This window comes from Mytilus edulis, chromosome 2 (genome assembly GCF_963676685.1).
Source record: "Mytilus edulis chromosome 2, xbMytEdul2.2, whole genome shotgun sequence".
NCBI lineage: Eukaryota > Metazoa > Mollusca > Bivalvia > Mytilida > Mytilidae > Mytilus > Mytilus edulis.
In genome coordinates, this window is record NC_092345.1 from 4,572,495 (window position 1) to 4,591,026 (window position 18,532).

Consider the following 18,532-nt stretch of genomic DNA (forward strand, 5'->3'; position numbering starts at 1 on the left):
TTGATATGTTTCTCTCGGTTTTAGTTTGTAGCCCGGATTTGTTTTTTTTTAATCGATTTATGACTTTTGAACAGCGATATACTACTATTGCCTTTATTTGATGACGTCTTTTTTTTTACTAAATTTGTGTGAGATGTTAACTTATGTCTTTGTGCAATGTATAAACTCACTCCTACGTCCGGTCTTGGTTCTGGCAGTTGTTTTTTCTGCTCTGTATCGATTTGATTAGCTAAGCCTTATTCAACTGATATTTATAGTTTGTTCTTAAGTTGAACTGGTACATCACTGTCTCAGGTTAAGGGGTGATTAAGCACGAACAACGAATCTCCGCCATATTCTGTCTGGGATGTCCGAACTCAGGAACCTTTAACTAAGTGGTTGCCGATTGTAAATGTATAACATATTTGTTTTTCGTTCATTAATTTGTGCTTAAATTAGCCCGTATGTTGTATTTTTTCGTTTGAATGATTGTACATTTGTCATTTTGGGGTCTTTGTAGCTGACTATGCATACTATATTGCTCAGTGTTGAAGGCCATACGGCGACCAATAGTTGTTAACTTCTCTGTCATTTGGTCTCTTGAAGAGAGTTGTTCAATTGGCAGTCAAACCATATCTTCTTATTTACATATATACTATGTTAACTTCTACGTCATCTGGTCCCTGTTGGAGGGTTGTCTCAATTGCAATCTTAATATCTCCTTATTTCTATATCATATACACATTTAAACGTCTAAATATATGTGAAAACATATATATATATTTGTGCCTCTCTTCTACTTACATCAGTTTGATACTAAAGTTCAGTTCATAGACCCTTCGCCGCCGAAAAAAATTGTTAAATGTAATCATGGTTAATTTTGTAGATGACGTCCTAACCACACCAGCAATACTATCGAAATAAACAGTCACAAACCAATCAACAGTATTTGACCTGATGTTTTTTTCTACAAACCAAGGATCTATAAAATATGTCTTATATATCTTAGTATAGGTGGGATGAAAATAACAGAGAATATCATTAACTCAGTGAAAAATACAACTCCCTGACGAGGGTGATATTCAAAAGATATAGGAAGATGTGGTGTGAGTGCCAATGAGATTTAAAACATGAATTATAAAGGCAACAGTAGTATACCGCTGTTCAAAACTCGTAAATCGATGGAAAAAACAAAATCGGGGTAACAAACTAAAACTGAGGGAAACTCATTAAATATAAAAGGAGAACAACGACACAACATTAAAATGTAACACACACAAAACGGACTAAACAGTAGACAAAATCCGATGAGAATAACAAATATAACATTAAAACCAAATACATGAATTTGGGATAGAAAAGTACCGTGACACGTTTTATAGTAATGTGATAATAATTATCAGTGTCAGCGACACATATATGAAGTGATAGAAATCTGGATTATATCTTTCTGAGGCCTTATCAATTTCCATGTATCACGTGATTTGTTCTGTTTCGTTATAAAGTAAACTATTTGTAATAGAGCCATCAAACTAATAAAACCTGGACCATTGATAGAGCTAATCCTACCAGTAAAGAAACAAGTCAGGTACGAGAAAACCAAAAGGCATACCTTAAATCATTAACAAAACTAATTGAATTATACATATATGATATCTTATACAACATTCACATCCATACACATCCCTCTTGCGACCAATATATGTTATGTTTTCATGCAAACATATGTTAAACAACGTATTTATTGTATTGACATTACATGACTTATTATGTGTAATTCATATAGTAAGTTGGTTCATACTAGTTTCTAGGCAGTACACAATTAACTTACATTCGAAGCATTACTAGTAAATAAATGTTATGACAGCTACTTTGTTTCTGTTCATTTAAAAAAGCATGTTTTTTAAGTATATTATACAATTATTAGTTGTTAGTATTTATTCTATATTACCATGATACATGTAGCAACCAAAAATAAACTAAAAGTTACTCCTATAACTGACGTCATATGAAAATGTAAATGCTTTGTTTACTTGATCATTTACAAATTAATTCCCCAAAAAATTCATTCATATTTGCCTAATTAAGAAACATGGCATCCTGGCCTTTATATATAAGAAACCCTGGTTGTGAGTCAAAACGGTTATATCTATAAAAAAAATTAATAATAATAATAATAATAAGCTGTAGCCATTTGACAGAGAACATAAAACCAGGTTAAATCCACCATTTTCTACATAAGAAAATGCCTGTACCGAGTCAAGAAGATGACAGTTGTTGTTCATGCGTATGCTGTGTTTGAGCGTTTTATTTTGCCATTTGATTAGGGTCTTCCCGTTCATTATTTTTCCCCGGAGTTCAGTATTTTTGTAATTTTACTTTTTAGTAGTTTGATACTTTCTTTTATATTTCAGAGTATAAACAAAGGCAACAGTAGTATACCGCTGTTCAAAAGTCATACATTGATTGAGATTCGTCATAACTATGTTTAAATGTTTTCTTGTCGAAATGCGGTGTATCTGAAGCAGTATAATTAGTGCCATTAATGTTAGTAATATACTTGACAAATTCAAGAAACCCTATATGGGTATATAAATTCTAGAAACCCTATATGGGTATATAAATTCTAGAAACCCTATATAGGTATATTTTTGCTTCTACTTTGTACTTAACATACTTATAACAAGATATGAATTAATTCACTTGAATGTTCAGAGCTAACGTAACTTGTTTCGGCAATATGATTACATCTTGTTCATTCTAAATTTGGCAGAAACAACTCTTTGATTAATTGTACTTTTTGGTATAGGTTTTTCTGTAATCTTTATATTCTCTTTAGCCGTCGAAGTAGTTTCGGACGCTTGCAATAAGTGGTCAAGGCTTAATTCAGTTGATTCAGGCATTGCTCCGGTTTTATACTTTACTACAAAGTCTTCGAAGAAATGTGGGAGTTCATCTTTCTTTTTCTTTTTCTTTTTCTTTCTTTTATCATCTTTTCTTTCGTTTTTATCTTCTATTTTCAATTCTTCACTTTTGAGTATTTCATTAACTTCGAGTTCTTCAGTAATTTTGTCGTATAATTGTCCTTCTAATTCTGAGGTTTTGTGTTCAACAACCGGTGGAGTTTCTATCCTTTCTTCTTTTTCATTAGTTTGTTCTGTAATTATCTGATCTGTTGTTTCTTCTTTTGCAGCTGTCTTTTTTTTATGATGTTTCTTCTTCTTCTTTTTAGTGCCAGTTGACTCTATCATATCATCATTCGTTTGTTCTTCTTTTGGATCTACTTGTATTTCGTGTTCTCTGTCATATTCTTGTTCTTCTAACTGTGATTTTGCTGCATCAACAGTCTTAGGTTTTTCAATATCAGCTTGTTGATCTTTCTCCTGAGATGGCAGTGTTAACAACGACGATTGGTCTGTACTTGTCGGATCAATGGTTTCTTCTTTTGCATGTTTCTTTGTTTTATGATGTTTCTTCTTCTTCTTCTTTTTCTTTTTGGCGCCGGTTGATTCTGATTCGTTTATATCTGCAGTATTGTGCATTTCATTTGAAAATTCTTGTTTTTCATCTTGGTTCTTATCTAATATCTTATTATTGGAATCGTCTTGAGTACCAGATATATCGATATCCGTATCACGTATTTCATTTGTTTCTTGATCCATCACATCTGGTTTATTTTCGAAATCATTTTTTTCTGTTAATGTTTGTAAAGCAATTACTTCAGGATAAAATAATAGCAATTTATCTGGAGCGTCTCTGCTGTCTTCATTATTTGTTTTATTATTATCTTGTTCTATTACCTTGTCTTCTTTCTTTTCTATTTCTATTACTGTGTTCTTGTTTTTGATCATATCAAGAAGTGTTGATGAACGTTTTGTAGACTGTTTAGATGTAGAGGGTCTAGGTTTATTATACACTTTCATTATTTGCGAGTGGTAGGTCGGACAACGTTCCAAAATAAATGTAGTTTCTGGTGCTAAACCGGGAAGAATCGGTTCTGTTCTGTCCCAACGCTTTTGACGTTTGTCACGTGGTTTGTCTAGTTGTTTTGTTGTTGTAATACCATCGATTATGTAAAACGGAGTTAATATGATGGCGATTACATCTGCTACAAGTCCTAGGTATGCACTATAGCTCAATTTACTTTCTTCGAATGTGTCACTTTGTAACATTGTTAGTGTTGCCATGGCAATAAAAATACCTGGAAAGAAAATAATTGAAAATTACATTAAAAGAGGGACAAAAGATACCAGAGGGAAAGTCAAATTCATAGATCGAAAATAAAGTGACAGCGCCATGGCTAAAAATGAAAAACAAAAACAAACAAATAATAGTACACAAGACACAACATAGAAAACTAAAGACTGAGTAACACGAACTCCACCGAAAACTGGGGATGATCTAATGTGCTCCGGAAGGGTAGGCAGATGCTGCTACAATTATTATAATTGTTATTCAAATATATAATAGTCACTTTAAAATTAAGTGATAACATTGTTTTGAGATTTGAATAAAAAATAAAGCATTCGTGGTGTTACAAGATCTTATATGCCAAAACAATATAACAAAAAAAACGAGCTCTGAGGAAAATTATAGACGGAACGTCGCTAAGCAAATGGCAAAATAAAAAGCTTAAACAAATCAAACAAATTAATGAATATTGTCATATTCCTGAATTGGTACAGGCATTTTCATATGTATAAAAAAAGGTACAAAATGTGAAAATAGGGGTACAGCAGTCAACATTGTGTTATAATCTAAATCACTTTAAAACAAGTAAATATGTAAACAAATATAAACAAAAAGGCGTTCATTATCACTGAACTATTATATATATTTGTTTAGGGGCCGGGCGCACTACGTTTGCGCGCATTTGGGGATTAAAATGTTTTACGTTTGCGCGCAGCTTTCGATTACATTTGCGCGCATTCATTTTACAGGTAAACTCAGGTAAAAATATAAATAAAGATTAAATCAAATTGTAATTGACTATATATTATTTTTATTTTCATAATAAATATGACTATCAATTATTAATTTTGAAAACATTTCCTAAGTCAAATTATATATTGTTCATTGTGAATATTTCAGGATGAAAAGTGATTCAACTTTTAGTGTTCGTTTTTAAAATGAGTAAAGTTAATACTTAGTAATTCAAATTAGTTTGTGAAGTTACACAAAGGTACAAACATGGAGTTTCGGCACGTACCGACATGTAAAGTAATGAATTTATCAATACTTTTAACTTTATTAAAGATAACAGCTATGTTTTAACATTTTAACATTTTCATATGTATATATTTCTAGGATTTAGTGCTTGTGCATAATAAAACGGACTTATCTTGCTCGAAATCCCACTTCAATCTCATCCGAAGGACGCCTCCGGGTACGGGAATTTCTCGCTGCATTGAAGACCTGTTGGTGACCTTCTGCTGTTGTCTTCTCTATGGTCGGGTTGTTGTCTCTTTGACACATTCCCCATTTCCATTCTCAATTTTATATAGACAAAGCAAATTAGCAACTATAGCACAATAATCGGATGTATAAGTACTGAGACACGTCAAATGCATATAGCTCAAAATAGACTTAACAGTAAAAATGATAGTTTGCAAAGACGAATAAATTAACACTATAACACGTTATTTTAAAAGATGATAAACAACGTCAGTATATAGAATCTATACTTCAAGACCATCGTGTATTATTTGTGAAAGTGATACAGAGTATTTATCAACAAGGTTTTGGTACCTTCCGATGAACTTTGTTTTTGTATACAATTGTCACGAAGTTCCTTTCTCGTTTGTATTCAAACTCTTCAATTCTCGAAATGTAATATTTTATGCAGAAGAATCAAAGACTGAAAATAGTTTTGTACAGGATATTCATTTACATATGTAGGACTCAAATATATGGCGGGTTCCAAATCTATGGCAGATTCCTAATCTATGGCAAATGTGACGTTTCAAACGCCAAGCAACTCAAATCTATGGCAGATTTTTGTTTTCCCCGAATCTATGGCAGATTTAGGAATTGCGTAATTTTCCGGGAAAAAGAGTAGAATATAACGTCACAATAAAAATAACGCCATATAAGTCGTTGCCGACTTCAGTAAAGTTGTCTCAAGTCATCAATGGGGTTGAAGTCATAAAACTTTGCTCAGTGCTCGGAGCACAAAAATCATGCTCGAAACATGAAATCCAGCATTTTGATTGGTTGATTTTGGAGTATGAGTACAAAAACTGACTCGAAAGTTTTATGACTTCGTCTTCTGAAATCATGTGTTTAAAATATTTTAACTCAGGAAAACACTTTCCGTTTCCCCTTTAGATATTTTGGGAATGGAGTTATAGTACATATTTTAGCGTCTACGTCTGTCAAAGTATTTAAAGTGAGAAAATGAAATTATAGGATACCACCTTGACTCAAATCGTCACCAGTTAAAAAAGATCGATTAACGCTAAAATAAATATTATATGTGAAAACTGTTTAAATTCTTTTTGATTAATGGATTTCCATTTTGTAGTTGTTTTATTTAATGAATTAAACAGGTACAATGCACAGATTAAAAATGCTTATTTTTCCGGGAAAGATCATTTTAGCCTGATTTCTGTATTATGGTATATCACTTCTACACTCTTTTATGGTTGATTTGGTTCACCATAATGATTATGGAATTTTTGTTTCACAAATGTTTATAGACATGCTCCCGTCGTTTCAACTCAAATAAGACAAGTCAGTGATTGTATATGAACTGCCTTGTTAAACATTTGCACAAAATCTGCCATAGATTTGGAAGCAACAAAAATCCGCCATAGATTAGGAAATTACAAAACTAGCAGGGTTTTAAAAAATCCGCCATAGATTTGGGATGGCATGACGTCATATTTACCATAGATTCGGAACTCACCATAGATTTGAGTCCCACATATATGTGTAAGATATTTACATAATAATGTTGTCTTTGGCATTGTCAGTGTGAAAAAAAGCTAAGGTTCATACAGATATATAATGTACGAAATGAACTTTTGCAATATAATATGTCAAGCCATGAATTTTACACCGTCTTGAATTCACTTTTAAATTGAACTTTAGTTTTGGAAATAAATTTATCGTAGCTACTAGACTTAAAATCGCCAGAATAAAAAAAAAGTTGAAATGACTTATAAAGCAAGAAGTTGAAGAGCATTAATGTGATTGTCCCTAAATTGGCAGATATTGCATTTCTTTTATTTCATTCTATAAATAATAGGCGTAACTAAGGTTTTAAGATAAACAATGCTAATATCCTTTATGTCATAAGTTACAAAAAAATGACAAAAGAAATACCTGTGTCATTCAAATTTTGATGTGAAAAGATTATTATTCAATACATGGACTAATATACAAACAAAAACAAACACAAATGGCTATTTCAGTGTTTTTGTTTTTTGTTATACTGCCTTTTTACTGCACGGGTACATTTATGGGACAATGTTAAGAATTTCGAAGGCTTTGTATAAGTAGTTTAACACTGATCATTGTAATTAGATGTTATTCAGTAGAGTAAACTCACTCGGAGTTCCTCCGAGTTCTGTATTTTTGTGTTTTTACTTTTTTTTCACAATATATTTGCATGCTATATGTATTCAGAACCTAGCATATGCATATTAAAATTAATATTAATTGTCATCTCCATTCTCTATATATATACTGTGATACCAGATGCTAGATGTCTTGATACCAGATGCAAGTTTACAATACCTTCTGTTAGTGTCGTGATACTTGATGCTAATATACACTACTCACTGATAACGCCGTGATACCAGATGATCATTTACAGTACCTGCCGCTAACGCCACGCTTCCTGATGCACATTTATTGAACCTTCTTATGTTAATACCACGATGCCTGATTCAAGTTAACAGTACTTGTTGCTGGTGGCGTGATATCAGATGCAATTTTTTTCAGTTCCTGATGTTAATGCCGTGATACCTGGTGCTTATTTACAGAAACCTTGCCAACGCCGTTTTACCAGATGGAAGCTTACAGTACCTGACGCTAACGCCATGATACCTGATGTAAGCTTACAGTATCTGCCGCTAACGCCATGATACCTGATGTATATGCCAGCTAACGCCATGATACCTGATGCACATTTACAGTACCGGCTGCTAACGCCATCATACTTGATTCAAGTTTACAGTACCGGCTACTAAAACCATATTACCAGACGCAGGTTTACAATACTTCTGTTAATGCTGTGATACCTGGTGCAATGTTGCAGTACATACTACCGGTGCCATGAAATCCGATGAAAGTCTGTAGTACCGGTGGCTTACGTATTGATACCTGATGCCAGTTTACAGTAACGGCCGCTAAAGCCATGCTACATCATGCAAGTTTACATTACCGGAGCTACTAACGCAATGATACCTGATGCCAGTTTACAGTAACGGCCACTAAAGCCATGCTACATCATGCAAGTTTACATTACCGGAGCTACTAACGCAATGATACCTGATGCCAGTTTACAGTAACGGCTGCTAAAACCATGCTACATCATGCAAGTTTACATTACCGGAGCTACTAACGCAATGATACCTGATGCCAGTTTACAGTACCGGCTGCTCAAGACATGATACCTGATGCAAGTATACAATACCTGCCGCTATCGTCATATTTCCTGATGCAAATTAACAGGACCGGTTGCAAAAGCCATGCATGATGGCTGATTAAAGTTTACATTACCGGTTACTATAACATATTACTAGGTGCCAGTTTACAATACTTCTGTTAGTGCTGTGATACCTGATGTAATGTCACAGTACAGACTACTGGCGCCATGATATCCGATGAAAGTGTACAATACAGACTGTTTATGCTGTGATACCAGTATGATATATCATTACCTACCAATAACGCCTTAAAACAAATGTAAGTTTACATCAATTGTCGCTAACGTTGTGATACTAGCTGTTCATTCCGGGATACCAAATTTTAAAATATAGTACATGCCGCTAACGCCGAGATACCAGATATCAGATTATATTACCTGCCGCTAACGCCGTGATGCCAGCTGTAAGTTTGATTCCTTTCAGTTTCTTCCAATGTTTGGTCCACATGAACGTCAATGTGGCGGAAACTCCATATGCAGTGTACATAGCAAATCCCAGTGATCCCAAAACTTGGGACATCTTGAAGAGGGAATCTAAGATAAAAAAAAAATGTAGCATCATCTTTCAATTTGTTTTACTTTTGTTGCCCTAATTATACCTTTCATTAGATGGGTGGATTTGGTGAATTCAAGTCTAGGTCTTTTTTGTCTTATAGCTCTTAAACTTTTGGGGTTCTTAATAACCCTTGGATTTCAAATATTTGGTTCTGAGTGAACCTCGTGAAGGTATATCTGGAAAAGCACTTCGGACGAATGAAATTTATAAAATACAAAAATTTCACTTTTCATTTTTCTCTTTTTGAAGGCTTGTACTTAAAAGATTTGTTTTTTTGTCTTCCATTTACTTCAGATGTCCTGCTATTTTAGGGGTTAATGTTCATTATACAGCTGTGTTTAGATTAGTTTGACGCTTGTGGTTAGCATTGAGCTTTAAAGTTCAGACAAAAAAATATGAAGGAGATTAAAGTTTTGAACACGTTGACCATCTACAATGACGGGCCCTACAGTAAAATTCACCATTATATACATTACTATTGACATATACTATTATATCTAATCTTCTTTTTTTCTCTCTATACTATGTATGTCCAATTCTTTCATTATTTAAAGTACTTACTTATGTATTTTAATTTAATAAGGAAAAAAAAACATTTAAAACAGGTATTTTTTAATCTTTCAACTACATACCATAATACTCTATAATAACAATTACTAAATATATATAAACTTTAAAGTTAATTGATGGAATATGAAACTTTAATGTTTACTAGTAGTTTACTACCATGTCATTTGAAATTTTTATTGAAGTATGACTTTCAATGCCTTTCCTGCTTCAGTACACCAATTGATATCATATTTTCCTTTACAACTACTTATAGAATTTGTGTGGTGCTAACGGGTACTAGGTTATAATGTGTCCATGCATCATTTGATTATGAATGTGAAAAAGATATGGTCAATTTCACATGAATTTTTATCACTCACGAAGTCGAGATCTGCATAGTTTGTATTTATGTTATATTTGTATTGTTTATGCATGCAGAACATCGTTAGCCAAAACAAATGTATCTGTATCTAAAAAAAACAAAACATGGATTGCTGTTCGTTTATCTATGGTTACAAATTTTATTTTCTTGTTAATTTTGTTATGAATGCTCAAAGTTGGTCAAAATTGTAAAAATTGCAGTTAACATTAAATTACTGTAATGCCAGAAACATTGAGATATAACTATACAAAGCCAACAACTGACAAAGTTTCTGAATTTTGGACAATATTTTTTTGTATATTTGTAGATCAATTCTCAATAACTGACTCCTATTTAATCTCTGCTTGTGTTTTGTGTAATGTTTTGTTGACTGTTGTTGGTCTTTTGGTCTTGTTGTTTTTCATTTTGGTCATGGTCGTCTGGTTTGGTCATGGTCGTCTGGTTTGGTCATGGTCGTCTGGTTTTCTTCGACTTTCAATTGTTGTTGTCCTTTTGTATTTTCTCACTCTTTATACAGAAAGCAATCTCAAGAAATTTAAACTATGTCCATCATGTCGTCCTCAATGTGATATTGACAGCTGTACAGCGAAGAATATTTTATAAAGCATCGTCTTAGAAAGTGCAGAAGGCAATTGTGTAATGATAGACTTTTTGAAAGACAGCTTTAGTGTGAAATAAATTCTGAGAAAATTTATTATCACATCTTTTACGATTTTTTCAGATTTTTAAACAGTGGAAATACATAGCATAGTTTCTATTTGGAAGAAATGAGCCTCTTAGTCTATGTCATTTGATCTCCGGTGGAGAGTTGCTTCATTGGCAATCATACAGGCTTATCTTCTTAATTTTCAAAATTTGGATTCTTGTTTTATTGGTAACTGAATTGTACTGCTTTGATTGGCTAAATTATTAGCTCTCCTTGCAGGCAAAAGTAAGATACCACAGGAACAAGCATGGTGGAGTGGGAGCCCGTAAATATTTTTCACCCCGCTGCATTTTCTATGTGCCTATTCCAAGTCAGGATATAATGCACATCTTTTATTATTTCTCTACGTGCACTTATCTTCTAATTTTGACGAAATATAATAGAATTGGCTTTGAAACTGGGTAATATGTTAACTGTTCAATTATCAGAAGCATCTTAAAGTTTTACATAACATATTGTGATTGTACGTGTCCTACAAATCAATATCCTGTCAAATTCTAATAAAATAGCAAACCTTTCTTAACATCAGTAGTGCAGTCATTCTCTACGCATGTCAGGAAAAATCCAGCATTATATGTTACTGTGTCAAATGTATATGTTATCCATGATGGCGTCACAAATCCAACAAAATATAGAAAACATCCAATATACGTGATGAATAATGCTGCCAATCTTGTCCGTGTTGTAAATAAACTAGACGTCTTGCAAGCCATGTTTGGCTATGCTTTTTATGAAACGGACATATTTTAAGCCAACTACCATAACATGTGCAGCTATAATTTGACTTAACGATACTTTTGTTTGTTTGGTTTTAAAGTAACGTTATATGTGTGTGTATGTATACACATCTCAAGGCGTTAAATGTCTTGTTCTTTGTCAAGTTAAATCACAAATCATTATACTTATTATCTTATGAAAATATCTTAGTTTTAAGGTTGTGTCACAGTTCATGATTTTAAAATTAAAAATTTGTCTAAACGTGTAAAGTTCATTAAAAATTGCGTTACGGTTGTTAGCAGTGAAAGTTGGAAGGTCAAAACAGTGACGTTTCTAAAATCCAAAACTGTACTTAATGTAGTACTCGTCCATGATAACATTACATTTTCCATTTCGTTTCATTCGAATAAGGATTTATAAAGTTATGCCAAACACCAAGCTCTAATAATTAGCTAATGCCATATGTATAACATGTACATATAGTAGAACGTATATTGTATAGCTGATATCTCATTCTAAACAATAATCTAGTAAATTCAGAAATGTTTCCAATTTATTTTTATTACTGAGAAAGATGTCATAAATATAAAGCCTCGGACTTTTAATTTTAAAAAGTAAGTATTGTGTGTATGCAGCATTTACTATAATCGCAATAATCATTATAATCATGCAGCATTTACTATAATCGCAATAATCATTATAATCAATGTCTCATGTCTGTCCATAGCTTAAATATCGCAATAAAAAATATTTGCATATAAATTCGGCAGCAGTCCTTTTGCGCCAATTACTGTTTTTCAGGGGTATCATTTGCGCCAATTTTCGGAACTCATTTGCGCCAATTTACCTGTACACATATCTATCTATATATTCTTATTTTTGCTTAAAAAATATCATATTTGTTCGAAGATATTTCATCATCCGTATGGACTGAAACTCTATCTACTGCAAGATGTCTCAGTAATAGAGCGGATGCATTCCACAGTAATTATCAGTATAAACTGTTTTATGCATATCATCCGGCCTTTAATGATCGTCTTTTTGGACAATAAATGGAAGTTACACGCTACTGACATACATTAAATTTGAAGTACCCATGCAGCAGCAGTAAGAAGAAAGCATTTTTCAAAAAAGTAAACATTTGCCATGTAAACTTCCGAAATTGTATGTTTTATTTTTGGCGCAAATGATACCATGTAATTTTAAAACAGGTGGCGCAAACGTAGAATTGGAGAAAAAAAGTTGTGGCGCAAAAGGACGCATTTTTGGAGCAAATGGATCTCTCCCATAAATTCTGTACAGTTATGGGCATTGTACAAGATCGCCATTTTCGTCTTCTGTCTTTTGGTTATGTGTGAACGTGGAAAAAGTCGGGCTAATTTATGTATTTCTTATTTCGGACATTTGAAATTGTTTCTTATATTATTTATAGTTTCTGTTTAATCTTAAAGACAATTTCATTCTATTTCAACAGACAATGTGCTTTGATTTGCATTCTTAAAGATCTTTCATGTGTGTCACTTTTTAATCTAAAACTGTGAGAAAAACCATGCAAGTGATTGTGTTAATTTATGTTACACAACTATTTCATTTCATAATTATATTAATCCGTTACTGTCGTACATAGATAATTCTTTTCAATATCTGTTTTATCAGTTCTTGTCCAGGACATGTATGATAACAATGACATTAATCCGTTTTTCAATTACGGTCTATTGTTACTTTAAAGTGTTAATTTTATTTTTGTAAAATTTGTCAACTCTATTATTATGTAATCTTAATTCTTTGACAACCTGTAAACATTGTCTATCTTTATAATGTGTCGACTGAAGTTAAGTCTTCAGTCGGAGTCAGCCTTTTGAACTGACATCATCCGTTCATTAAAGTGAAAATAAAATCCATACTGAAAGTCTTCGTTTGTATTCGCTCTACCAGTTTGTGAGTTAGTTCCGCCAGTGGATTTATGTTCAATAGGCAGAGGACCAGTCTTCGGTCACTGTCATTCGTTTCGGCATCTTTGCCAGTTTTGGCAACAGAACCTGTTGCACGGTAACAAACATTCCAGTAACAATATCGTTGTCACATTTGCATACTGTTTTCTCATTTATGGATACACAATATGTAATATTTAAAAAAAAAAACGAAAATTCTATTGGAAGTATTTGAAGTATTATATTCTGGAAATAGTCAGAAAACAGTGAAATAGATATATTCATTTCCTTTGGTCTTTGGTATAATTTATTGATAATTTTATTATCACACATATATATAATCTTTACACCCGAAATCATATCAGTTTGGTCGATTTCTAGTTCAGTTTAAATGCAAATGAAAATATCATGTTTTATCTCGTGAGAACTGAACCTTTAAGTTTCTATTTACAATTGATATTATGAATATGAATCATAAGATAGTAAAGTAAGTAGATCGGTGCATGTTCCACAGGCACTTGTCTCAGATTTTTTTTTATATATATATATACCTTAATACAAGGTATATAAGGTATATAGGGAAAAATTCTGAGACAAGTGCCTGTGGCATGTTCATACTACATTGCAACACAAATTAGTCACTATCGTAGTGAAGACAATAGACTTGCTACAATGCTCTTTTTTTTATTTCCATCTTACTAATTAATATGTTTACTGTAAACTGCCATAATGCTGAATAACCCACTATACAGTTTGCCTATATACATATTGTCTATAGAGGAAGCCTCCATCTGAAGGTGTCAATATAATGGCAATCTCTTCGAAAAAAGACCAGTACCGGTCCATATCTGAGGGTTAAAGACCAGTATCGGTCCATATCTGAGGGTTAAACACCAGTATCGGTCCATATCTGAGGGTTAAAGACCAGTATCGCTCCATATATGAGGGTTAAAGACCAGTATCGGTCCATATCTGAGGGTTAAAGACCAGTATCGGTCCATATCTGAGGGTTAAAGACCAGTATCGCTCCATATGTGAGGGTTAAAGACCAGCATCGGTCCATATCTGAGGGTTAAAGACCAATATCGGTCCATATCTGAGGGTTAAAGACCAGTATCAGTCCATATCTGAGGGTTAAAGACCAGTATCGGTCCTTTTTTAAGGGTTAAAGACCAGTATCGGTCCATATCTGAGGGTTTGGATGGCATTTACATAATAGAGAATAATTGGCAAAAATGCTGAACAAAAGGGCTAAACATATTTATATATATAATAGAGAAAAACGGACAAAAAGTAGGATGTTATAATACGAAGAGAGAATATGAGGTTTGAAAATAAAAATAAATAAGAAAAATATAAGGATGAAAGATTTTGCTCTAATTGTCTTGACTAATCAGTGAAATAACAGAGTCGTCTTTAGAAAAATCTCAAAATTCCTACAGAGATCCCTGACATTAAGAAGGTGTAGACGTCGATCGAATCTATTCGACAATGTTATTATTGTACACCTTCGTCGGTTGTCGATTGTCCCACTTTTTAACATTTTAGAGTTCTGATTGTCCCACATGAAAAGTTCTGATTGTCCCACATTATTTTATGTAGTAAAATGTTCTTAGACAAACAAGGTAACTGTTGTTTGTTTTGCTAAATAAACAAGAATTAATTATAATTTGCACATTTAATATTAATTTTATAAAAGTATAAAAAAAAAATGTTTTTTAAATCATTAGATTGATACACTTTTGATTAAAAAAGATAATATTTCTGATTTATGAAATAGATCTTTTAAGGTCTTGAATTAAACTTTTTTTCTTAACCTGATTTTTGGGTTTATATATGACTCTAGAAAAATAATTGGTGACGAAAATCATATGGTGGTGCACTTATTTTTGCTACAGTCATTTGAAAGTACCCAATTCTGATGATTTTCTCAGTTTTCATCAAATGTTATCTATTTTGGGGCTATTATCATGAAAAAAATCACAGTTTCACAATTAAACTTAATTTTTTTTTCATAGTTTCAATAAAGATAGAGTGGACCAATCTGAATAGATCTAACTAAAAAAAAAACTAGAAGTAGGTGTTAATATAATATATATATATATATATTTGAGAAATTTGATTTTTTTTAATATGGGATGCACATGCTTCTGGTAAAATCATTTCTTGTACCCCCATCTATTTTCTCTAAATTTGCTGCTGTCTAGAATTTTTCCAGATCAGACTTTCCAAGAATCACTATTAAAGGTTGTTTTTCCAATCTTTTTTTTAAAAGACTTCATATTATATTATATGATACTTCAAATGTACCTACTATGTAAATATTATTATTTGTTCTTATTTTGTTCATATTTTATAAGTTATATTGATTAGTAACCTTTGATTAACTGCAACACGCTATAAAAACAAATTAATCACTATAAAAACAGTTCCCAATTGTCCCACATTTAAACTTCCCAATTGTCCCACAAACATATTCCCGATTGTCCCACAAACTTATTCCCGATTGTCCCACAAAATTTCATTACCTTTTTACCTGTAATTTCAAAAAGTGGGACAATCGGGAAGACACCTTCGTCCGAGTTCAAAAAAAATAATGCTTAAAAGTTAATTGAAATAATTAATGGTCAATATTTTTATAAAGGATCTTTTGGTATTTAAGGTAAGGTTTGAGCTTAAGCCTGCAACTAAATACAATTATAGTTATGTTTTTCTATTAAAAGAAGCTTTTAATATAAGGTCAATATAAGACAATAAATACGTCATTTAAGGGGATAAATGCATAAAAGTACAAATGCAGTTCATGGATTTATAAAATAGCATTATGTTAAAATGTAAATTTATCAAATGCCCCATGAATGGTTGTTAAGATCAGTTGTGTATATATGTCCCTGTAAAGTTCAAAACGTATATCACTGTATAGGTAATGTATATTATTCTAAATATGTAACAGATATTGGTATATTGTATGTAACTTAAATAATATCCACTAAAGTTGTTATAATTTTCCCGTTCCAAAGACAAGTACAGATTAAATATCCTGAAAAACTTTTGTTGCAATAAGAGTAATCAATAATGAAAACAACATATCAAATAAAGAAACTGAAGATAATAAGTTTACTAATCATAGGAAATTAAAATATTCAATTGTAATAATCATATATTGCTCATGGTTAGTAAAATGTAGTGATTTCTCCATCGATGAAGTCACAATCGAAGAATTGAGAACTAGATGGTGGGGAAAATAAATATCACTTAAGATTAGTAAATTAAATCAAAATAGAGCCACAACATATTTAACCGTCTTCTATTCCTAATTTTCCAAAGATAGATACATCAAATAATGTTGGTGTTCATATAAACCTACTATAAATGATATATGAACCTCAGTTACCCAGAAAATTATTTTATTGCACACTAACTCCTATACTTGAAAATTCAACTAGGGCCAACATTCGGACCTGCACACCTAACACACATGTGGAGTGATACCTTAGTAATGACTAAATGTATCGATAAGTCCTCTTGAAATTGATACTGGATTTAAGGAATTTCTGGCAAATGTTCAGACTCCTTGTTGGTTTTCTTCCATCAATACAAAGCAAAATGTTTTACCCCATAACACCCATTTTCTTTTTATATAAGACACTTCAATAGCACACAAAAGGTCACAAAACCAGGTTCAACTGACCATTTTGTCTTACAATATTTTATAACAAGTCAGGAAAATAGTAGTTGATATCTTATAGTTCGTTTCTTTGTATTTTGCATTGTTGTTTGATTGTTGTTAAACTCGGTGTTTCTGTTGGTTCGTTGTTTCCCTCTTATTGTTGATATGTTTCCCATGGTTTTAGTTCAATCGATTTGTGACTTTTGAACAGCGATTTACTAAAGTTGCCTTTATTTACCAAAGTTTAATAAGCAGATTCTTGATTTTTTTAATTTGATTTGAGATCCACATTATTCCAATGCAAATACGAGGTATAAGTCATAGTCAGCCTTTTCCTGCCATTTTGTAAAAATCAAATATTTCGAAAAGCAGCTCTTTTTAGCTTAGAATGAAATTCAAAACAGTGTGGCTGTGGCCATTGATTGACACATTAAATTCATCCATTGACTGGGACAATTTAGGTGAACGTTTGTATGTAACGACCACTGCTTACTATGTACTTTTTAAAGACACTTAAACTATTGGGTCACCAAAGGTTCTCAACACCTTAATAAAGTAATTCGGAAATAACACGATGTTTTGATTTATATCAATAATATAAATCAAAATATAAAGGTTATTCCTGATTATTTTTTCGAATTATTTTATAATTAAAGGTGTTAAGAAACCTTTGGTGACCCCACAGTTTAAATGTCTATCGTAGGTACGTCGTGAACAGTGGTCGTTACAGACAAACGTTAACGTAAATTGTCCCAGTCAATGGATGAACTTGTGTCAATCAATGGCCATAGCCACACTGTTTTGAATTTCATTCTATTTTGTTCCGCAACTTATGCTCTGCCGACTTCTAGTATCAGCTCTATTTTTTTCCCAACTAAGTGCATCCTTAAGACAATTTAACCAAACGACTTCACTTATTTGATCCAAAACTCTCTGAATCTATCAGTTCCAGATTTCTAATACCAAGGTGACCATGGATGCACTTTGTTTAACGTTGGTTTGGTTTTTTTTTACGTACATAAAGCTTTCAATATGATCAAACTCATAACAGAATTAAAGCTAAATAAATGTTTAAATACTTTCCTTCGTCTTGGTGTGTTTTTAATTTCACTTTTGCACCTGAAAGCAACTAGGTTTCACAATCAAAAATTAAGTCAGAACTTGGTTTTATCCAACATAGCCACGATTAAGGACTAGACCACACGAATTAAAATTATTTGCACTGAAATCGAAGAAAACTATCAACAACGTTTTAATGAAATCCAAATATCAGATGCATCGGAATCGTAAATGTAACCTGTGCATAGAAGCCAATGTAATGATTTGCAATCAAAACCATTAATTTATAACTTGAATATGTCAAAACCAATGTAAAAAAAGAACATATTT

The 18,532-nt window shown here is 32.3% G+C and overlaps 1 protein-coding gene across 2 annotated transcripts; it reads right to left on the minus strand.

Moving 5' to 3' along the window:
• Positions 1-1,613: 1,613 nt before the first annotated feature.
• On the minus strand, positions 1,614-11,946 carry LOC139511273 (uncharacterized protein DDB_G0286299-like). Of its 2 annotated transcripts, XR_011661992.1 has the most exons (4): positions 11,340-11,818; positions 9,011-9,166; positions 2,623-4,180; positions 1,834-2,566 (listed from the first exon to the last, which is right to left on the minus strand). XR_011661992.1 is itself a non-coding variant. In XM_071297882.1 (3 exons), the coding sequence occupies exons 1-3, from the start codon at positions 11,536-11,538 to the stop codon at positions 2,724-2,726; spliced, it is 1,812 nt and encodes a 603-aa protein (XP_071153983.1). In that variant the 5' UTR covers positions 11,539-11,946; the 3' UTR covers positions 1,614-2,723. The 2 variants fall into 2 exon arrangements, 1 of the variants encoding a protein (XP_071153983.1); XM_071297882.1 differs by having other exon boundaries at positions 1,614-4,180; positions 11,340-11,946.
• Positions 11,947-18,532: the final 6,586 nt, after the last annotated feature.

What these genes read in the sequence shown, in the direction of transcription:
- LOC139511273 (XM_071297882.1), bottom strand. Translation starts at nt 11,538, where the DNA reads ATGGCTTGCAAGACGTCTAGTTTATTTACAACACGGACAAGATTGGCA. An exon ending in CACTACTGATGTTAAGAAAG is followed by an intron (nt 9,167 to 11,339) that starts GTTTGCTATTTT and finishes TTTTTATCTTAG; the next exon opens with ATTCCCTCTTCAAGATGTCC. An exon ending in CATCACGGCGTTAGCGGCAG is followed by an intron (nt 4,181 to 9,010) that starts GTAATATAATCT and finishes TTTTCTTTCCAG; the next exon opens with GTATTTTTATTGCCATGGCA.